General features: G+C 36.0%; 1 protein-coding gene, 1 long non-coding RNA gene and 2 pseudogenes across 2 annotated transcripts; 2 read left to right on the top strand and 2 right to left on the bottom strand.

Annotated features, from left to right (window-relative positions):
* Positions 1 to 2209: 2209 nt before the first annotated feature.
* On the top strand, positions 2210 to 3540 carry LOC142506057 (uncharacterized). The gene is made up of 3 exons (XR_012804521.1): positions 2210 to 2409; positions 2499 to 3450; positions 3526 to 3540. It is a non-coding gene; the product is annotated as an uncharacterized LOC142506057 (long non-coding RNA).
* Positions 3541 to 6828: 3288 nt separating this feature from the next.
* LOC142505945 (F-box protein SKIP1) lies at positions 6829 to 8323 on the top strand. The gene is made up of 2 exons (XM_075619088.1): positions 6829 to 7249; positions 7552 to 8323. The coding sequence occupies exons 1-2, from the start codon at positions 6915 to 6917 to the stop codon at positions 8090 to 8092; spliced, it is 876 nt and encodes a 291-aa protein (XP_075475203.1). The 5' UTR covers positions 6829 to 6914; the 3' UTR covers positions 8093 to 8323.
* A 2165-nt stretch (positions 8324 to 10488) lies between these two features.
* Positions 10489 to 16187, bottom strand: LOC142504796 (eukaryotic translation initiation factor-like; annotated as a pseudogene).
* Positions 16188 to 17536: 1349 nt separating this feature from the next.
* Positions 17537 to 19907, bottom strand: LOC142506164 (heat shock 70 kDa protein-like; annotated as a pseudogene).
* Between the last annotated feature and the right edge of the window lie 548 nt (positions 19908 to 20455).

Below are 20455 nucleotides of genomic sequence, written 5' to 3'. Positions count from 1 at the left end.
TACACGATTCTTGTTTCCAAACAAATAATGAACATATTTACTGTTAATTACTAGATGGATTTCACGATTATTTTATATATTCGAGGAAGGGTATCGCATAGATTTCATATTGGGGTATTGAATGTCACTGAGCCAAGAAACACAAGATGATTCTTCGATATTTTTGTATATCTATAAAAGTGATATGATCTTTTTGTCAGAAAAAATGAGTTTTGCACTTATTAGAATCTATAAAATAATTCGAACGAACTACGTGTCAAATATAATTATTTCTAATTATCAATTATGATGAATGGGAAATTAATTGAGTTCGAATTTTATCGAGTGAAAAGATCGAATCGAAATAATTATGTATATAATAATATACATTTCAAAAAAAAAAAAATTTGAGCCGTGTGATTTCATGATTTGCGGCGCCTCTTTAGACCTGGCCGAAAGGCCAAGTCTATTGTGATAAAAAATTATGAAGTGATGCATCACTTTATGAAGGCATTTCATCTTTAATAAATATGATCTCATTCATTTGCATTCAACACACCAATTTCTCTTATTCTCCTTTCTCTCTAAGTTTAATTCTATATGTGAGTTTTTTAAGAATTATCGCTTAAAATTGAAATTTTCAATATATAAAATCTCGACTTTGGATTTTCTAAACTTATATTCTTAAATTCGAACTTTGGAATTAAATTCGAGAGTTTCTTCCGGTTTTGATTTTTTTTAGCATTTTTGCAATATTTAAACTATTGGAATTTGATTTTTAAGTTTAATACTTATAATTCGAAATTGAAAAGTATGCATGCCATCTTGATAGTACTCTTAACATTTTCAAGTTTGTGTGGATTTAAAATTTATAGTGCTACTATTTTGAAGCTGTAATCGTTGTATCTTAGGAAACAAATTACCAACAATCGTGAGCACCGAGGCTGTGTAATATCATTCTAAGAAAAAAGAATCAAACTCTCGCATCGACTATTTTTTCATAGCCATTTTGTTCATCTATTTTTATCCTGTGAATTTTCGAGACAATAAAAGAATACTAACCCACACTTTTAAGGCTCTAAATATCCTATCAATACTTTCTACAAGTTTATATATTCTCAAGTACATAAATTTCATTATCAATCATGTCAATAACGTGAGATAGGGATATAACCATTGAGGATTGGATCAAAATAATTAATTAGCTTTTCTTTTATGAAATCCTTTTCAGCATGAGCTTCTCGAATAATAAAATACAGTGGTGTTTGGTATCAATCATTAGTTCTTCTTTTATGTCGATAATTTGGTATATTCCTCTACTTTATCAAGATGTAAATGGCGAATCAACGGTCAATTGGATATAATAAAATTACCAAACATTTTAGGACAATACATGTATATTAAAAAAGGCAAAAACTTGTTTCAGACGGTCTCACGAGTCGTATTTTGTGAGACAGATCTCTTATTTGAGTCATTCATGAAAAAATATTACTTTTTATGCTAAGAGTATTATTTTTTATTGTGAATATCGGTAGGATTGATCCGTCTTAATGATAGATCACATCTACTCATATTCAAATAGTGCCCCATTCATATGATAAGAGCAAGAAAAGAAAGAGGCAAAACTAACAAATCAGGTAAGTTGTATTTTATTTATAATGCTCTATATTTATTATTTGTTTTACTAACCAATTTTTTTTTATGTTATTTTGTTTTTATTCAATAACATTTGAATAAAAGAAAATGATAAAGTTTATTAGAAGTAAATAATGTCTCACCTCCACAATATCTCAAGAATAAGTTTCTTGTGAGACGGTCTCACGAATTTTTATCTGTGAGACGGGTCAATTCTATCGACATTTACAATAAAAAGTAATACTCTTAGCATAAAAAGTAATAATTTTTTATTGATGATTCAAATAAGAGACCCGTCTCACAAAATACGACCCGTGTGACCGTCTCACACAAGTTTTTATCATATCTCAATGTATCATCATCGCAATATACTACTAGTCATCCTTTTCAAGCTCCAATTCTACGTCCAAATTCAAATTCAAATCCAAATCTAAAATTTTAGACATTTAAACACACAGTAAGTGAATTAATTTATTAGGTTTTTGCGAAGATTAATTATAGTTAGGATAGAGGACAAAAAGATTTAAAGAAAAGAAATTGAAAAATATTTAAATCAAAATGACACGTGTCAAATTATGTATGGCTTATCGTTTTTGGTCGAAGGAACCTCGATCTAGCTTCAATTTAGTTCTTAGCTCTGCTAACTGTTAAGATCTGTTTCTCGTTTGGGCGAATCTAGAAACAAGAAACTTCGAGGATCGAGAAATGTCGTCGCCTTGCGCAACCCTTTGCGAAATCCTGTTCGCGGTCCTCCTCCCGCCGCTCGGCGTTTGCCTCCGATATGGATGCTGCACCGTAAGTTTTCGTACCTTCAATTCGTTGGACGAAAAGAATTACGTTGATCCAATTTGCGCTTTTACTGACGGAGACCCTTGTTTGAACAGGTGGAGTTCTTGATTTGCTTGGTTCTGACAATTTTAGGGTACATTCCCGGGATAATTTACGCACTCTACGCGATTCTTTGCGTCGATCCCGATAGGTTCCGTAATGAAGACCAATATCAGCAGCTTGCTTAGTACATTGGCCCTCTTCTTCTTCGGGTGGTCTGATGTTGTTTGTTATATTTATGTATTGCTGTGTTATTTATTGTTGGAATTTGTGGTTTGCAAACGATTATGTTATTCTGGATTTATCGGAATAGTTGTGGATTTTGATGTTGCGCTTCTTCTGTTTTACGTTTGTGATACTTTTTCATGATCAATTCATGATATTGAATTGGTGAATTTGGTTTTACTCATCGTTTCAGTGTTTTCTCTCAGACTCTCTTACTTCCTCAAAGTTTTATCTTTTGCTTATATCTGAGCAGTCGGTGAACCCTTCAGCTAACCGAAACTCGAGTTGATAAGCTCAATCTTGAAATTGCTAATTTTTTGCACTGATTTGGAACAAGTCACTAAAACCGAAGAATTGCTATCTAGCAAGTTTGAAATGAAACACATGGGTGACGCAAATGTTATACTAGGAATAACAATTGTGCAAATGTTGTCCTAGGAATCACAATTGTAAGGGATCGAGAATCAATCCAACTCTCTCAGTTTCATTACATAGAGAAAATTCTCAAGAGGTTCAATCATTTCGAATGCAAGACTGCCTCAACTCCTATGGATCCCAAGATTAATAATTATGTCAAGAACTGTAGTAATTAAGTATCTCAGTTGGAGTATTCTCAAGTTGTTGGGAGTCTAATGTATGCAATGACTTGCACAAGACCTGATATAGCTTGTGTTATTGGTGTGTTGAGTAGGTACACGAGCAATCCAAATAAGCAACATTAGTTGGGAATAACTAAGATACTTAGGTATCTTGAAGGCACAAAAGACTATAGCCTACGATATTGTGGGTATCCTTCTGTTCTTAAAGGATTCTCAGATTTTAGTTTGATAACTGACAAAGATGACTTCTCGTCCACAGGTGGTTATATCTTTATGTTTGGTAGAGGAGCAATTTCTCGGGGTTCTAATAAGCAAGCATGTATAACAGACTCCACCACGACATCTGAATTCGTAGCTTTAGCATCAACTAGAAAGGAAGCCGAATGGCTTCGAATTTTACTTCTTGAAATTCCAATGTGGCCCAAACCAATGGCATCGATAACTATTCATTGTGATGGTACGTCTACACCAGCAAAAGCTTACAGCGAAGTGTACAATGGTAAATCAAGGCACATTAGATTGATACATAGTAAGAAGCTTGATTAAAGAATAATTACAATTGATTTTGTACCATCAAAAGAATATCTAGCAAATCCTTTGACAAAGGGCTGAGTAGAGAAATGGTGCTGCGAAAATCGAGAGGGATGAGACTAAAGTCCAACCAATAAAATCACTAACAATGGAAACCTCAATACAACGCTAGATATAACTTGTAGTCTTGAATTCAATGAGTGAAAGTACTTCATTTTAGTGATCTGAACACTGCGATGTCATCCCGAAAGTTGAGTAGTGTTGGTAGTCCTGCCAGTAGTTAAAGGGCGAATATTTTTCTTAGCAAGTCTTGTTAAATGCCACATATGACAGGGGCATTAAGAACTTTCCTATAGAGTGTTGGATTTAAGTTATCCACAAAGTTTCATTGACTAGACTTTGTAAACACTCACGAAAGGATAGAGATACGAGACCTAATGTATCATTTGTGATGAAGTAAAGTTTTAAATTTAAGTGTATTGGTTTATGTGGTTATTCTTATGTACGGGTGGTTCAAAGCTTGTCTACTTATCTATATTGAGTAATTATAAATAACCTTTACTAAGATAATGGTTCAATCGAAATATACCATTATTGATTCATGAATTCTCAATAATATTCGGTGATTCTTTGAAGGCATTTCAATATATAGAAAATGGCGAGGGATGGTTAGATATGTTCACATATATTGAAAAGGTGTGTATGAAAAGTTGTATTTGTATTGAAATAATATATTTTCAAAAGTAATTGTTGCACCTTTTCTAAAAGGTCATATTTTGAAAAGTTGCAATGTTTAATTCATCAATTATTGAAGTCTATAAAAGTGTCAACTTGAGTCAGATTTGCTGCATAAAATCTTTCTACAAGGCTTGAATATTGTTGCAAGAAACTGTCTTACGTATCTTGTGTCTAGAAAATTCAAAATGCATTGTTTCTTTTAGTTTCTTCATCTTACCCTACATGAGAGTTGCTCTGATTTATTTGCACAAGATAGAGAGCAAATAAAGCCCGAAGGCAAGTGTAAATCCTACACGATTTGAAGCTGACTTCGTGCCTCAGAATTCTCCGCTACTTGCTCTTTAACCCAACATATATCTGAGCAGTCGGTGAACCCTTCAGCTAACTGAAACTCGAGTTGATGAGCTCAATCTTGAAATTGCATAAGTTTGGGTGTATTTGGTGATATTTATGGTAAATATTTCCTTGGAAATGCATTTCCAGAAGTCGAGTTGGGGAGTGTGATCCATCTTTCTTTGTTTGGCCATTTTTTTATGTACTTACTGGTAAATATTTTCTTAGAAATGCATTCCTAGCTTTGGGTAATGTGATTTACAACTCGATATACTTTGAAAAGAAACACGTTTTTACCGTGCATATGAGATTATGTCATGCTGGATAACTGTTGGGATATTTGCTTTATTAATATTATGTGGTTATTTTTAAAAGTTTGAAAAAACCAATACAACATAGGATTATTTTAAGACAGATGAAAAGCTGAATTCAAAATAATGATTGTATGGGTGAATACAAAAATGAAATGAAAATATGGGAAATTTGTAAAATTATGTGGCCAGAAAGTTAAACATGTCTTTTGATTTCCAGTGAGATCTGTTGCTATGGGATGATTATTTTGGATTGTGTTTCGGTTACTAAGACATCAAATATGGTGCTTGGATTGTCATATTGTTCAAAAAACATTACCATGTGATGATAACTGCTAGATGTTACCATAGTTATTAGAAGCACAGAGTGTGCCATAAGGTGCATAGGTATCATGGAGTTTAGGCCTAGGTGCTATGAGCCTTATTGAAGTGAGGCGCCACCGATCGTAATATCCTAGTTTCATAACATGGAGAGGCCCTCTGAGAATATAAAGCGCACCGAGGCTTGGGGCTTCATGGTTAATGTGTACGTGCTTCATTGCAACGGAAGTCTCGCTGTGTCCTGAGCCTAGACGCTTTTTTCGCGGGCTTTTATCATCTATGGATGTAACATAATTCTTTGAGATGAAATATTCCAAGGATATATATCGAGATTCGTTCTGTCATGACTATTCGAGGATATCTATATATATCGAGCTTGTATGTTTCTTCTCCTGCAATTCAACCTTGCCGCTTTGATTTCTATTCGAGGATATATATGGAGCTTCGTTCTGCACTAGAGAACATCATGCTCTTTACCCATATCACTAGGATCTTGAGACCTCACCCTGACTTGATCGAGTATTTCAACATAAAGTTTGAAATGAAGTCCAAATGATCGCTTGTCTTAACACTTAGAAGCAAAACTACTCGGAGACTCCTCTATTTATTTGGACTAAGATCATATAGATTCACATGGACGTTTTGGGATAGCTTCCAAGAGGATTTGGAACCACGCCTAGCAATAAGCATAATTTATCATCCACGGTTTGTCCAAATATACCAATCAAGTCTTAGAGTATCTTTTATAAGACGATCTCACGAATTTTTATATATGAGACAGATTGATCTTACCGATATTCACAATAAAAGTAATATTGTTAGCATAAAATGTAATACTTTTTTATGGACGACCCAAATAAGAGATTCGTCTCACAAAATACGACCCGTGAGATCGTTTCACACAAGTTTTTGCCTAGGTCTTAAATGACATGTTACTTGGCGGTGTATTTTTTTACTGATTGGTAAAAACGAAACTTCTCGTATAACAACAGCTTTCAGATGAGCATTCATGGACGACTTCTAATATAACAACAGTTACCAGACGAGCAATAACACGACTCCGTTTGAGAACTTGGGATGAGGTGGGTGAATGAGGATGAATTTCAAGTTTTTTATATATATTTGTATCATATTTTTAGAAAAAGATATTTTGTGTCTAGCTTAATTCTTTGTGATTCGTCTATTCATATTCTAAATAATTTTAAATTTTCATTGCTTGTTGAAGCTATCTATCGAAAAACTCGAACATTAAAAAGGGTATTTGAGAAAATAACTTTAATCAAATTTTATTTTTAAAATACCAATTGTTTATATTGATTTATTAGCTGAACTAAATATGAAAAAAAGTTCAGACGACAGGTGATTGATTATAAAATTGCGAGGAGGTTCGTAATCGTACGCGATCAACACCCCGATGGAAGACGGCAGACTCGTCGGTGATTGGGCGGAGTTAACGGAGGAGTGCCTCCTCAACATCCTCTCTCGACTCTCTCTAGAAGACCGATGGAGAGGCGTGATGCGAGTCTGCAAGCCGTGGCATCTAGCCTGCAAAGATCCGTGCCTCAACTCGGTGCTCGATCTCCATTCTCACTTCGATTCCGCCACTGACTTGCCGCGGTTCTGGACCCCCGAATTTGAGCGAAGAATCGATAATATGCTCCGATCCGTAGTTTCTTGGGGCGGAGCCTCCCTTACGGAAATTCGCCTCAGTCATTGCTCCACCCGTTCTCTGTCTTTGGTTGCTGAAAGGTATATATGTTTACATGTTTTTTTCTTTACCAATTTTTTTGAATTATCCCCGCGTTTGATTGGATCGCAGATGATTAGAAGTCGGTCAATATGAGTATTAGGAAATCGTTATTTTCTTCTGTGTTTGTGGTTTAACTAAATTTTAGATCATCTCCTAGCATGATATGCAGGGAAGTATTACCAATCTTGGGGGTTGAAAGCTTTCAAGTTTCAATTGTGGCTCTTCCTGTAAATATGTAAAATACAAAAAAAGAAGCATGATTGATTTATCACATTCTTGTTTGTCCTTGAATCTTTTCCAGGTGCCCGAATCTTGAAGTTCTTTCTATCAGGAGCTCTCCTCATGTCTCAGATGAAATTATGGCTGAAATAGCATCCGGATGCCACAAAATCAAGGAACTAGATGTCAGCTATTGCCATGAAATATCTCACAAGTCTTTGGCTACAATAGGATCACATTGTTCAAATATAAAAATTCTAAGGCGGAATTCAATGAATTGGCTGGACCCTTCCCAGCATAAAGGAATAGTCCCAAAAGAGTATCTGAATGCCTGCCCGCAAGACGGAGATTCAGAAGCTGCTGCCATCTCAAAATATATGCCTCATCTTTTGCATCTTGAACTTAGCTTCTCAAAGTTGACAGCCAGAGGCCTTGCTTTGATCACTAAAGGGTGTGGAAATCTGGAATACATTGATCTATCTGGATGTGCAAATGTGACCATTCGGGATGTTGTAAATCTGACATCTAATCTGAAGAACTTGAAACATATCAAGAAGCCCAGCTTCTACATCCCAAGGTCCACAGGTTCATATCGAAAGATATGGTCATTGGAACTTGTATGATGAGCGATTTCAAACAGATGTGTTCAGAATTTGATCCAACGGGGAAAATAATGGAAGGATTTCCATGGTGTTACCGCCGAGCTGCTGGCGCAACGAGTTACATGACTGGGACATGTGTAATATAATTCCATTTGTACCTCTGCTTTGTTGAATGCTGTTCCTTTAGTTAGTGTGATTTGTGTAATCAACTTTACTTGTTCTGTTTTCCTGGGGAAATGACCTTGTGAATAATCATTTCAGCTGTGATTACTCATTTTTCCTTTATTTTTATTTTTTGATGTGTTATGCTTTTTAGCAGGTATAACAAACTGAATCGAACCGAAAACTACTATTTTTAATTTGGGTTTGAGCTCGTACTTTAATGCTGCCAAAGATGAAAAATGAATTGATTTGAGCTCGATTTTCTCAAGTTCATTTTCATGGATGAACTTTATCACATAAATCTTAAATTTATCAATTTGTCAAAAACAGGTTTCTTTACAAATTTTTGAAGTTTAATTTTGTAGTACTCTCTTCTTTTGTTGACATTCTACTAGATATGCTAGTATACAAGTCAGTTTTATTGGTACTAAAGAGTATTACAAGATGGTTGGCTAGTGGGTCGTAAAAGATTGATGCAGATCTTAACCAATCTGCTGGGACAAGATCAACGAGAGAATTTTAATAAGACCGATGTAAGAGATACAAGACAATACCAACAGATACAAATGCACCTCTCTGTACTCATATGCCTAACAGTCTAACTCATTAACACTTAAATAGGTGCATCATGCACTGCCACAGTATAAAGAAATAAACTGTGCCTACTAAAAGCTATAGGTTTTGGTCTAGTGATATGCGCTTTATCCTAACAATGGGTATCAGAGCTAGGTCATGGGTTCAAGGCTCCCAAGAAGTAGGGAAATGTTGGATTAAATTTGCATGAGTGATAGTATTATTAGGATGAGTAATCTCATGAGAAGTTCTACTACGTCAAGTTTTCGACGTTGTGCCGCTTGATCTTGTCGGCTAAGTGGACTGTGAAATAGTAATGTCAGATTTTAATTGGTAATAATATGTCTGATAGGGACATGACCAACAGTAAAAAAATTATATTTAAGAGATATAAAACAACACCAACAATAGACATGAACATCCCGGGACTCGTAGATCTAAAAACCCGACATATTAGCACTCAAGTAGGTACACTCCATGCTACCAGAGTATAAAAAATAAAATTATGTCTTGGTTAAACTATAATTTTTTGTTCAGTGGTAAGCACTTGATGCTAATAAAAATTAGATATAGCTGCTACTTCTTTATGAATATAGATTTCGAGCTAGAAGTCCTAAACTCAAGCGGAACCATTTAATCTTCAAGAATCTAGTTGCACTCCATAGAAGTTCAAATCCTTAAGTACTAAAGCTATAGAAACCCTAAAAACATACAAATGGAAAATTTTTTTTGCATGAATTTAATTTAAAAGTCTACCAAAATGTATTTTAAAAATATTAATTAGAATCCGAGGATAATATTTTTAGGTTTAAAATATATATTTTTATTAAAAATAAATAAAGAGTTGGATCCTTGCAATATCACTTGTATTTTTTTATTTTGAAAAAAAAAAGTTCGAATTCGAGCAATAATTCCTCAGATTCTTTTTAATTATTAAAAAAAATAAAATTGTGTATACATATTTTATTTCCAACAACTTGAAATCCGAGAAATCTTTTCTTAGATACCAAGTTTTATTCTTTTTTTAGGTGACCCAGTCAAATTTGAACCGATTTACCCAAAAAATAAAAAAAAAAATATTTTCTGATCAAATCCGAGGAAGGATTGTTCGGATTTTAGTTGAATCCGAGCTTTTATCCCTCGGATTGTTATAAATCGGTAAATTCTCTCTATTTGTCGCATTTCAATAAATTAATTTAATTTTATAATATTTATTTTTTATTTTTTAAAAACATCTTGCTATATATTTGTAATTTTTTCCTTATTTTGTATGTATAGATAAACAATTTTTATATTTTATTTCTAATTTTGTCCTTTCAAAAAGGATCATCCGATGCTGAGATTATTCAGTAATTGTAAAAGAGTCGTAATATAATATTCTTTCATGCGAGACCATGAAATGAAATGTTGATCAGTCTTGAAATATTTAATATATTTGTAAGCAAATTTTGTGTTGTTGAACTAGACCTTAGCTTACATTGCACATTGTACCACTGAATTGTACTATTGAGAAAGTCATGACTCAGTCAATCAATCCTACCGATATTCACAATAAAAAATAATATTTTTTCATAGTTGACCCAAATAAAAAATCTGTATCACAAAATACGATCCGTAAGACTGTCTCACACAAGTTTTTGATTATATAAAATTGTTAGTAGCAGCATATTATGAACCACAAATGTAACAAGTCATCAAAATTTATAACAAATTCAAAACTAATCAAATACAAGTACTGAAGGACCGATCAGTCTCAAGCAACCACGGCCTGTGATCTGCCACTTTAACAACCAAAAATCTTTTTACAGGTTCTAATTCTTTCACTATTATGGCATCTTGAACAAAAAGATGAAATTAAATATACAGTCTCTCACAGCTCCACCTCCACCTCCACCTCCGACTTATTGCTCAACATATTATGTGTCATTAGCACATACTGTGGGTGGTGAGGAAAAGCACATTGCCTCAAGGAGGGGTAAAAAGTCTCCAGCAACTGAGTGAGCTCTAAAATAAGCTCTCGCAGTCAGCAACATCCGAAAACTGCGAATCCAACAGCTCGTTGCCAGCAGGGTCAGATTTAATGATCTTTATTATAGCAGCGAATACGGTTTTTTGGAGAAAATCATCACTCGCCTTTGTCAGAATCTCCCTCACGACCTTAAAGTCTAATCCTCCCGCTATAACAAGTTTCCCGACAATCTCACCAAAATTAGCTGGTGCTTTTGGTACATCAATGGCTAGATCATCCAGTGAAGTAGCGTAGACGAGGCATCCACCACTGATATCCATAGCACTAACAACATTTTTGGCGTACAGGTACTCCAATAATTTGGAGACTGGCTCCACGCAAGGTGGGTTTTTCTCCAATCCAAGGGAGATGGCCACTTCGACGAATTCAGGATGACAAGGAGATTTCAATTCTTGTACACATTGAAGTGCTTCGTCCAAATCTCCGATACTAAAGTATTCCTCCAGAAGAGAAACCGTTTCCTTCTTGAGATCATCTTTTGATTTGGCAAATGGTAGCCATTGGTTTGCCAGTAACTGGGGCCACAGATGGAGCAGTAGGAGCCAGTCTGTTTGGAGCAGTCACATGAGATCCAGGGTCCATACCATATCCTCCATAGCTAGACGGGCAAGTAAGAGATGCACCATTTCCCTGCAAGAGGGCACTAGTTTTGCCACCTGTTAAACCTCCAGTACCTTGAGGTAAAAGTGGCTGGTTCACTGAAGGGGATTTCCCAATTGACGGCTGAACACGCCCAGCAGCCTGAATGGTTGAGCCATCACATCTAGACATGGATCGAGACCTAGGAACTTCCCAGTTTCCATTTTCTATTCCTGGCATCCCAGGCATCTTCCTTCCTGGCATCCCAGGCATCATACCACCGGAACCAGGGCGATTCATTGGGAATCCAGTGGGAGAAATGCTCCCTTGATCCCCAGAAGCAACAGCTCGACTGTTTCTAATTGTAGCACCTGGACGTAGCCCCAGATTTTTCTCAGCCTCTGAGTGGATCTCCGGTAATTTTTTTGGCTTTCACCTGGTAAATCAAAAGAATAAACCACAAGAACTTAGGAAGGAGAACAGTACGAAAAGTGGCAGTAAAAAGCAGTTATGTTCACCTCTTCTCGGCGTGGAACCCAATTATTGGCACGCAGATCCAGGACATCACGAATCATGAATCTCAGTCGTGAGGCAAGCTGAGAATTTGTTGACAACTCCTTCAAGCGATTGAAATATACATCATTGATGCGCTTTGATTTTTGGTTGTCACTGAGCTGTTTACCAATGGTGTTGAAGAACTGACATATGGCCTCAACATTCTCCTCCGCGGGACAACTCTTGGTATCATGCCCCAGTAGGTCCTGCTCAAGAAAATTTCATGCTATTATACCAGCATGCAAATAATAAAAGACGGATAGACAAATTCAGACTGATAGACCTACAAGCAGATAAATAGATAGATAATGTGTGAGAGATTGAACCTGAACAATGTGGTGAACTATTTTCTCAGGAACCATCTTCTGCTTCAGAAGTTCTCCAATTAGACGGAAGTTTCCAAGCGTACGCAGTTTGAGTAACCTCTCTTTATCTATTCGTTCCGATTCTTGCTCAGGAGCAGTCATCTGCGCAAGCTCTTCCATCAATTTTTCAGCGCCTTCAAATGCCTCCTGGCAGTTATTCAAGAGAACGCGCTTAAAAGTAATGTCTTTCCCACCGATCTCATCCGATGGAAATGGAGGGAGCTTTTCATTTAGATTTGAACACAGCAACGCATACATATGGCAAAATGTTGGCTCCAGCACAGCTTTGTCAAATATCAAGGAGATAACTCCCTAAAAGCAAGAAAAGAAATACAACATAAGCTTACATGAAAAGGCACAAAAACAGACATGATTATTAGAAGACATTATACCAGCAAATTAAAAGTACATAAAAAACATAGTTTAATACTGACATCAAAAACATTTAGTACCTTCAAAATATCAGTTGAAGTAATCCCAGAGTCAATCAATTGATCCTTCAGAAGATCAAATTTCTCAGGAGTCAGCTTATTCAAGATGCTGCAAAATATACGAGGATCGGCAAAATTTTTAAGATAAGAAGGTTAATGCCATCAAAGACTAGAATTTATGGTAGAAATCTATCTGAAAATACACAAAGTTCATATCAGCTAGTAATTAATAAATAACAAACTTTTTACATTTCATTATTTTATATGTTGCACAAAAAATTTAAAGGAACCTGATGTCAACAGCAAAAAGTGCAAAAATCACATCAGAATAAGCATATTGGTTTATGATTCAGAACCTGAGTGACAATCAGAAAAATTATTGAAGGTAGGAAGTTAACACATGAAGGTATTCTATATGCATTACACGTGGCAGGTAAAAATGGAGATTAATTACCCCTTCACTGTTTTTAAAACAAGCTCTTTTTCAGAAAGGTTCCCCCTTCTAGCAGACCATGGTACCTCAGCCTTGATAAGAGCGGGTGCAATCTGTTTCATAAGCCACACATGAAATAAACAAAATGATTTGAAGCAATAGATTGCATGGTGGTATATGACAGCTTACAACCCTCCAACATATTACAGATGCTCAAAACTTTATGTAAGACCATGGTACCTCAGCCTTAATAGGCAAATATTACAGAAATACCTTAAATAACATTTCCAAGCAGACATAATCAGATGCTCAAAACTTTATGTAAGACCAGCAAAAGTAATAGAGAAACATCATCAACAGAGTAATTTAAAGCGTTCACTAAAAGGGACGGCCATTAGAACTTAATATCAAAAGTTGAATTTTTGAACAAGTGCAATACTTTAAAGATTACCACACTGACATATGGACAAGAACGAAGTGTAAAAAACGAAAGGGAAATGAAAACTGAGCTTTTGGATAGCAATTTAGCCAATGGTATTGAAAAAAGCTTAAAGAACCCAACAGGTAATCGCTTTCAGTTAATGGAGTTCATGCGAGGGCAGCATAGAATTAATTCCCATATATGAAAAAGCACATTTACAATGGAAGGGACACAAATGTTATACATAAAATATTCAGATGAATATGTATTGCTCTTTCTGATAGAATGGTTCCGATGAACTAAAATAGAAAAAACATACGAGAAACGACATACATCAGCATTTCATAAACCCTATTTTCAGAGTCTTAAAGTGAGATAGCAAGATATACGTAATAACACTTCATATCCATCTCCAGCACAAACTAGCAGAAGAGTAAAAAAATAGACACGAAAAACCGCACAGATTGGCACAACATAGAAGATAAATAAACACGAATCCTGAATAACTATTAACTAATACGAACTCTTATCTTGTTTGTTACTGCACGAATGCTAAAGCTTATTTGGCAAACAAATTTAAAAAGGACCCAAAAACAGCAAGATAATATATCTAGTGCAATTTTAATGAAAATACACTACCCTTTGGTTGGAAGCGATTTGTGCTTTTGAAAACTGTGAGTTCAGCTGCTCTTGCTTATATTGGTTCACACCTTGTTGCCGAGGGTCAAAATGGCCGCCAAAGTCTTTCTCTTTCGTTGCCTCCCAGGATCTCTCATCAGTAGGCAATGAAAATTGTGCAGAAGGATTACGCCAGACACGATCGTCTGGCTCAGAATATCGACTTTGAACCTGATTTGGGAGCTGCAAAGAGGATAATTTCTATTAATTATCATCAAAACCATAAAATAAGAAACTAAACAGACTCAAATAAAGCCCAAAGAAGGACAAACTCAATTACGCTGTTTTCTTCTCGAATCCAACTTGGATCTGCACCAAAAAATTCAGAATCAACTTCTTGTTTGACTTTCAGAATATCTTCTGGAATGTTCATCACCTATATAAAAGCAATCAAACACGTGAAATAGATTAAGATCCGTGCCATGGCTGGAGCCAGATATCAACTGCAAGTAAATAAAAGTTCAGAAGGTATCATTAAAGCATTTCTACAAATGAAGAGGTTAAGCTACACTTAAAGTAATTATTACTAAAGAAAAATGCAGGTTCATATTTAATGATTGTTCGGGCTTCTAAAGTAAACTCCACAAATTATGCAGTTTTCATCCGTAAAAAGATTCAAATGGCCCACCGAAACTGTAAAATTAAATATCATATATATGTACAAAAAAATTAGTTACATAACGGATCGAGTTGATTTCGAAGTAATACTCATAAGCATACCAGAATTATGCAAAAGAAATCCAGAAAAAATGCGTACTGTTATACACACAAAGGACAGCATCACAAATGAGGAGATCATAAATAAACCTTACCTCCCTTAACTGCAGTAGCTGGTCTTTCGTATATTGGATCCGTTCACGGCCATCAAATTGAGACTTTCCTGTCTATTATAAATTCAAATAGAGTTTGAACACTTGCATATAACTGGTAAACAGTTACTGAAAAATTAATTAATAACAAATAACAACAGATTCAAAAAGCATCGAGATACTGGGAATCTATTTGAGCAGAATAACGACAAATACTCGACCAAAAGTAATTGCACATGTATTATGTATAACAAGGTTTCAATAATATTGAATTTTGTCACATATTCGCATAAAACCAATATTTTATCTGCACTATCAAGTGTCAAGAATGAGAAATCGACCTCAATCGCATCCGAGTCACCTCCCATGTTTGTGAAACAGGATATCCATGTAAAGATCTTTACTTTCTATAATCAAAACTTTAATCATTCACTTAACTACCCAAACTCGTGTTTTTGTTTTTTTCCTATAATGAGACTTAATCCCATGGAAATTAAAGCACGCGCATCTAATGATTTCTTCACGGACTGCACAATTTAGAAACTCACAGAATACATTCGATACAACAAGCTTGACATATGAACATACACACAAAAACAAGAAGCTGAACACATAAATGCTCTGTAAATTTGAAAAAAAAATAAACATCAGCGATTCTCAAAAGAGAGATTCAGGGAAAAAATAAACAAATAAAAACACTGGATCTGAACTACCTTGAAGAGAGGGAATGAAGTTGCAGGGATACCACCATGAACACGCAGCAGCGGGAGATCAGAATTGGCCGCCGTTGATGAATCGAAGCGCGACCCGAATACCCTGATTCCGCCGCGACTGCCACCACCTGGTCTCAAGCTCAACATCGACTGATCAGACTGCATAACTCCTAAACCAACAGGAAAAAGAAAATCTCCACCGTCCAATCAAGCACAAGCTTTCTTGCAATAATCCTGATCTATCTCCTGTACGAAAACATGCAAGATAGAAAGAGATGGATATCAAATGAGAAAGAGAGAGAATTAGGGTTTCTCCTTCTAATGGTGAGAAGGAGAAGAAGAAGAAGATAGATAGGATGATGCCTTATGTATAAATATATTTTGAGAGAGAAAAACCTTATTTTCATGAGTAATCAGGAAAATATTGTTAAATTCAAACATAAATTTATATTATTTTTTTATATTAAAATTATTTAATTTATAATTATATTATATTAATAAAATATTAAATATCTCGAACAGCTAACGAACTATCGAACAAAATAATTTGAGATCGAGTTCATGTTAAAAAAAAATGTTTAAACATATTCGAGTTCAGCTCGAAATCGATAAGCTCAAATATAAATCAAATATTTTTCGAGTCGAACTAAATTAAACGTCCGAAAATATATAAGAGACTAGATGGAGCTTAGTTTAGGGGGTGCAATTGTGCGCTTTTCGAGCCAAATGTAAATAAATCGAAACTCTTTGTGAGCTTTTTGATCCTAAACTAAGCTCCATCTAATCTCTTATAGTTTTTATACTTAATTTAGTTATATTTATTTTTATTCTTCAAAATCCTAGGTACTTATTGTCCATCATCAATGAGATATCTAATTACAATTAAGCAGATTTTTTTTAAAAAAAATAATTCTAAAAGGATTTCTATTTTTTATTTTTGAGTTAAAAGAAAAAAATTGCTATAATTGAATATTTAACTTAAAATATCGTCTCAAACTGGATATATTAATATATATCAACTATAAATATTAATTTATGTGAAAAATATAAAGTTAGGTAAGAATTTGTATGAGACGGTCTCACGGGTCGTATTTTGTAAGACATATATCTTATTTGGGTCATCCATAAAAAAATATTATTTTTATTGTGAATATCGGTAGAGTTGACCCGTCTCACAGATAAAGATTTGTGAGACCGTCTCACAAAAAAACTGCTCATAATTGGTAGAAATATATTTTTCAAAACTAAAAATATGATATTTTAACATTTTAAAAGAGTTCAGTTTAAGTATTTACACTCAAGTTCTTACACTTGTGGTGTAAAATAATACTTCTCCAGTATTGATGATCTATTCTGAATTGAATTGTAAAATTATACAGGAAATTTTTTGAAATTAATACTCGAAAAATTAATATTTCCCTAAAATAATATTGTTAATCTACCTATTATTTTAGCCTTTTTAATAACAAAAGACAAAACTTGTGAGACGATCTCACGGATCATATTTTGTTAAACAGATTTTTATTTGAGTCATCCATGAAAAAAAATTACTTTTTATGCTAAGAATATTACTTTATATTGTGAATATATGTAGGGTTGATCCGTATCACATATAAAGATTCGTGAGACCGTATCACAAGAGACGTCGTTTAAATGTGCCATTTTCCTACAAATAATTTTTTAAGATTCTTGCGAGACTAAAAACTGAGAATTAACAGACTCCCAAGTAAGACTAACCATTGCACTCCCACAACGTATTCGAAAACACCACCCACACAAAAAGAAACACAATCTTACCTCACAATAACTCAACAAAACTAAAATTACTACCACCAAACCATCACTCGTAACATATAGCCTTTTTCAAGAACAAAAGCCTCAATCAACCTCTTCGATCTTCGGTCCGCCGTCGCCACCCGAGCCGGCAGCACCCGGAATGTCACCACCCATAGGCACATCTCCACCACCTTGATACATCCTAGAAATGATGGGATTGCAAACATTCTCCAATTCCTTCAACCTGTGCTCGAGCTCCTCGACCTCGGCCAACTGATTCCTATCCAACCACTCTATCGTCTCCTTCACTGCCTTCTCGATCGTCTCCTTGTCGCCGGAGCTCAATTTAGACGCGAATTTCTCGTCCCTCACCGTGTTCCTCATGTTATATGAGTAATTCTCAAGCGAGTTCTTGGCCTCGACTTTCTTCTTCACTTCCTCGTCCTCTGCCTTGTACCTCTCTGCATCCTGCACCATTTTTTCTATCTCTTCCTTGCTCAATCTACCCTTATCATTCGTGATCGTGATCTTGTTCTTCACGCCCACTGTTTTATCCTCTGCTGCCACGTTTAGTATACCGTTGGCATCGATGTCGAATGTCACGTTGATCTGTGGGACACCTCTAGGCGCAGGAGGGATACCGGATAGCTCGAATTTCCCAAGAAGATTGTTGTCTCTAGTCCTTGCCCTTTCGCCTTCATACACTTGGATCAACACACCGGGTTGACTATCCGAATAGGTCGAGAAAATCTGCTCTTTCTTGGTGGGAATTGTTGTGTTCCTTGGGATCAAAACAGTCATCACCCCACCTGCAGTTTCAAGGCCGAGGCTCAACGGCGCCACATCGAGCAGCAACAGTTCTTGAACCTTCTCATCGCCTTCTCCCGTCAAGATCGCAGCCTGCACCGCTGCACCATATGCCACCGCTTCGTCGGGATTAATACTCTTGCAAAGCTCCTTCCCATTGAAAAAATCTTGCAACAGTTGCTGAACTTTCGGAATCCTAGTCGATCCACCCACCAGCACAACCTCGTGAACTTGAGACTTGTCAATCTTGGCATCCCTCAAACACTTCTCCACAGGCTCCATACACTTCAAGAACAGATCCATACACAATTCCTCGAACCTCGCCCTCGTAATCGTCGCATAAAAATCGATCCCTTCGAACAAAGAATCGACCTCAATTGTCGTCTGTGTCGTGGAAGATAGAGTCCTCTTCGCCCTCTCGCACGCAGTCCTCAATCTCCTCAACGCCCTCGCATTACCACTAATATCCTTCTTATTCTTCCTTCTAAACTCCGCAACAAAATGATTCACCAGCCTGTTATCAAAATCCTCCCCTCCCAAATGAGTATCCCCAGCAGTAGCTTTCACCTCAAAGATCCCTTCCTCAATAGTCAACAGAGAAACATCAAAAGTCCCGCCTCCCAGATCAAAAACAAGTATGTTCTGCTCACCCACCCTCGACTCCTTCTTGTCCAAACCGTACGCTATAGCAGCAGCCGTAGGTTCATTGATGATCCTCAGAACATTCAGACCAGATATCGACCCAGCATCCTTCGTCGCCTGCCTTTGAGAATCATTGAAATATGCAGGAACATGTGACGACCGCGTTCTTTATCTGATACCCCAGGAAGGATTCCGCGGTCTCCTTCATCTTCACCAGCACCATAGACGAAATCTCCTCTGCAGAAAACTTCTTTTCCTCCCCCTTATACGCAACAATAATCATGGGCTTCTCTCCAGGCCCCGCGACCACCTTAAAAGGCCACAGTTTCATGTCGTTCTGCACCGACGGGTCGCTGACCCGACGGCCGATGAGACGTTTAGCGTCGAAAACAGTGTTGTGCGGGTTCATGGCCACCTGATTCTTGGCCGCGTCGCCGATCAGCCGCTCTGTGTCGGTGAAAGCGACGTAAGAAGGAGTCGTCCTGTTGCCTTGGTCATTCGGGATGATCTCCACGCGGTCGTTTACCCATACTCCCACACAACTGTAGGTCGTGCCGAGGTCTATGCCAATAGCTTTATTATCCTTAGCAGTAGCCATTACTGAATTATTGTAATAACACACAGAGACTTAAAAGTTCTTCACGAACTGATGAAAACTCCAAGAATCGATTATATATATATATATATATATATATATATAGAGCTTAGAAGAAAGCGGTAGAGATAAACCTGAAGGTGGTGGAGAATTCTGGAGGTGTAGAATTATTCTCATTACGAAAATACCCTTGGGGAAATGAAGAATACCGGGGATGGAAGGAGGAGTTTATGCGAAAATCAGTTGTGGCGGTAAACAGAATTGAAGTAAAACGACGATTGGTGGAACGTACCTACGACACCTGGCTGCCTTCGTCATGTCACCACAAAAGTTTACTTTTTACATTTTGACAAGTTTATTTGCGTAAGAAAATGTCATAGATCATATTTTGTAAGACGGATCTCTTATTTGGGTCATCAATGAAAAAATATTACTTTTAATGCTAAGAGTATTACTTTTATTGTGAATATTGGTATAATTGACCCGTCTTAAAGATAAAGATTCGTGAGACCGTTTCACAAAAGTCCTACTGTTTAAATTCATATGTATTTTATTGATGAGAGTTCCTCCAAATTTAAGCTTCCTGGTGGGTTGAATTTATAAATGGTATATTGTTTTATGATGATCATTTATTTGGATATGACGACCATGAAGAAATATATTTTAACATTATTGAAGGCTATTTTGTGTGCTGAATGTTGCTGGAATTTTATGCGAAATTTGGTGTTTTTATTCCTTATGTTTCGGAAATATTTTTATTGTGTTGTATCAAAGATTTTATGGTTTGTACATACAATAATTTTGAAACTCTAATTT

Source organism: Primulina tabacum, chromosome 10 (genome assembly GCF_025594145.1).
Source record: "Primulina tabacum isolate GXHZ01 chromosome 10, ASM2559414v2, whole genome shotgun sequence".
Lineage (NCBI taxonomy): Eukaryota > Viridiplantae > Streptophyta > Magnoliopsida > Lamiales > Gesneriaceae > Primulina > Primulina tabacum.
The sequence above is the reverse complement of the archived record's forward strand: the minus strand, read 5'-3'. Positions and strand labels throughout refer to the sequence as shown.

Excerpts from the sequence above, each read along its gene's own strand:
- LOC142505945 (XM_075619088.1), top strand. The coding sequence starts at position 6,915 with ATGGAAGACGGCAGACTCGTCGGTGATTGGGCGGAGTTAACGGAGGAG. Across the intron at positions 7,250-7,551 it reads CTGTCTTTGGTTGCTGAAAG|GTGCCCGAATCTTGAAGTTC; the intron begins GTATATATGTTT and ends AATCTTTTCCAG.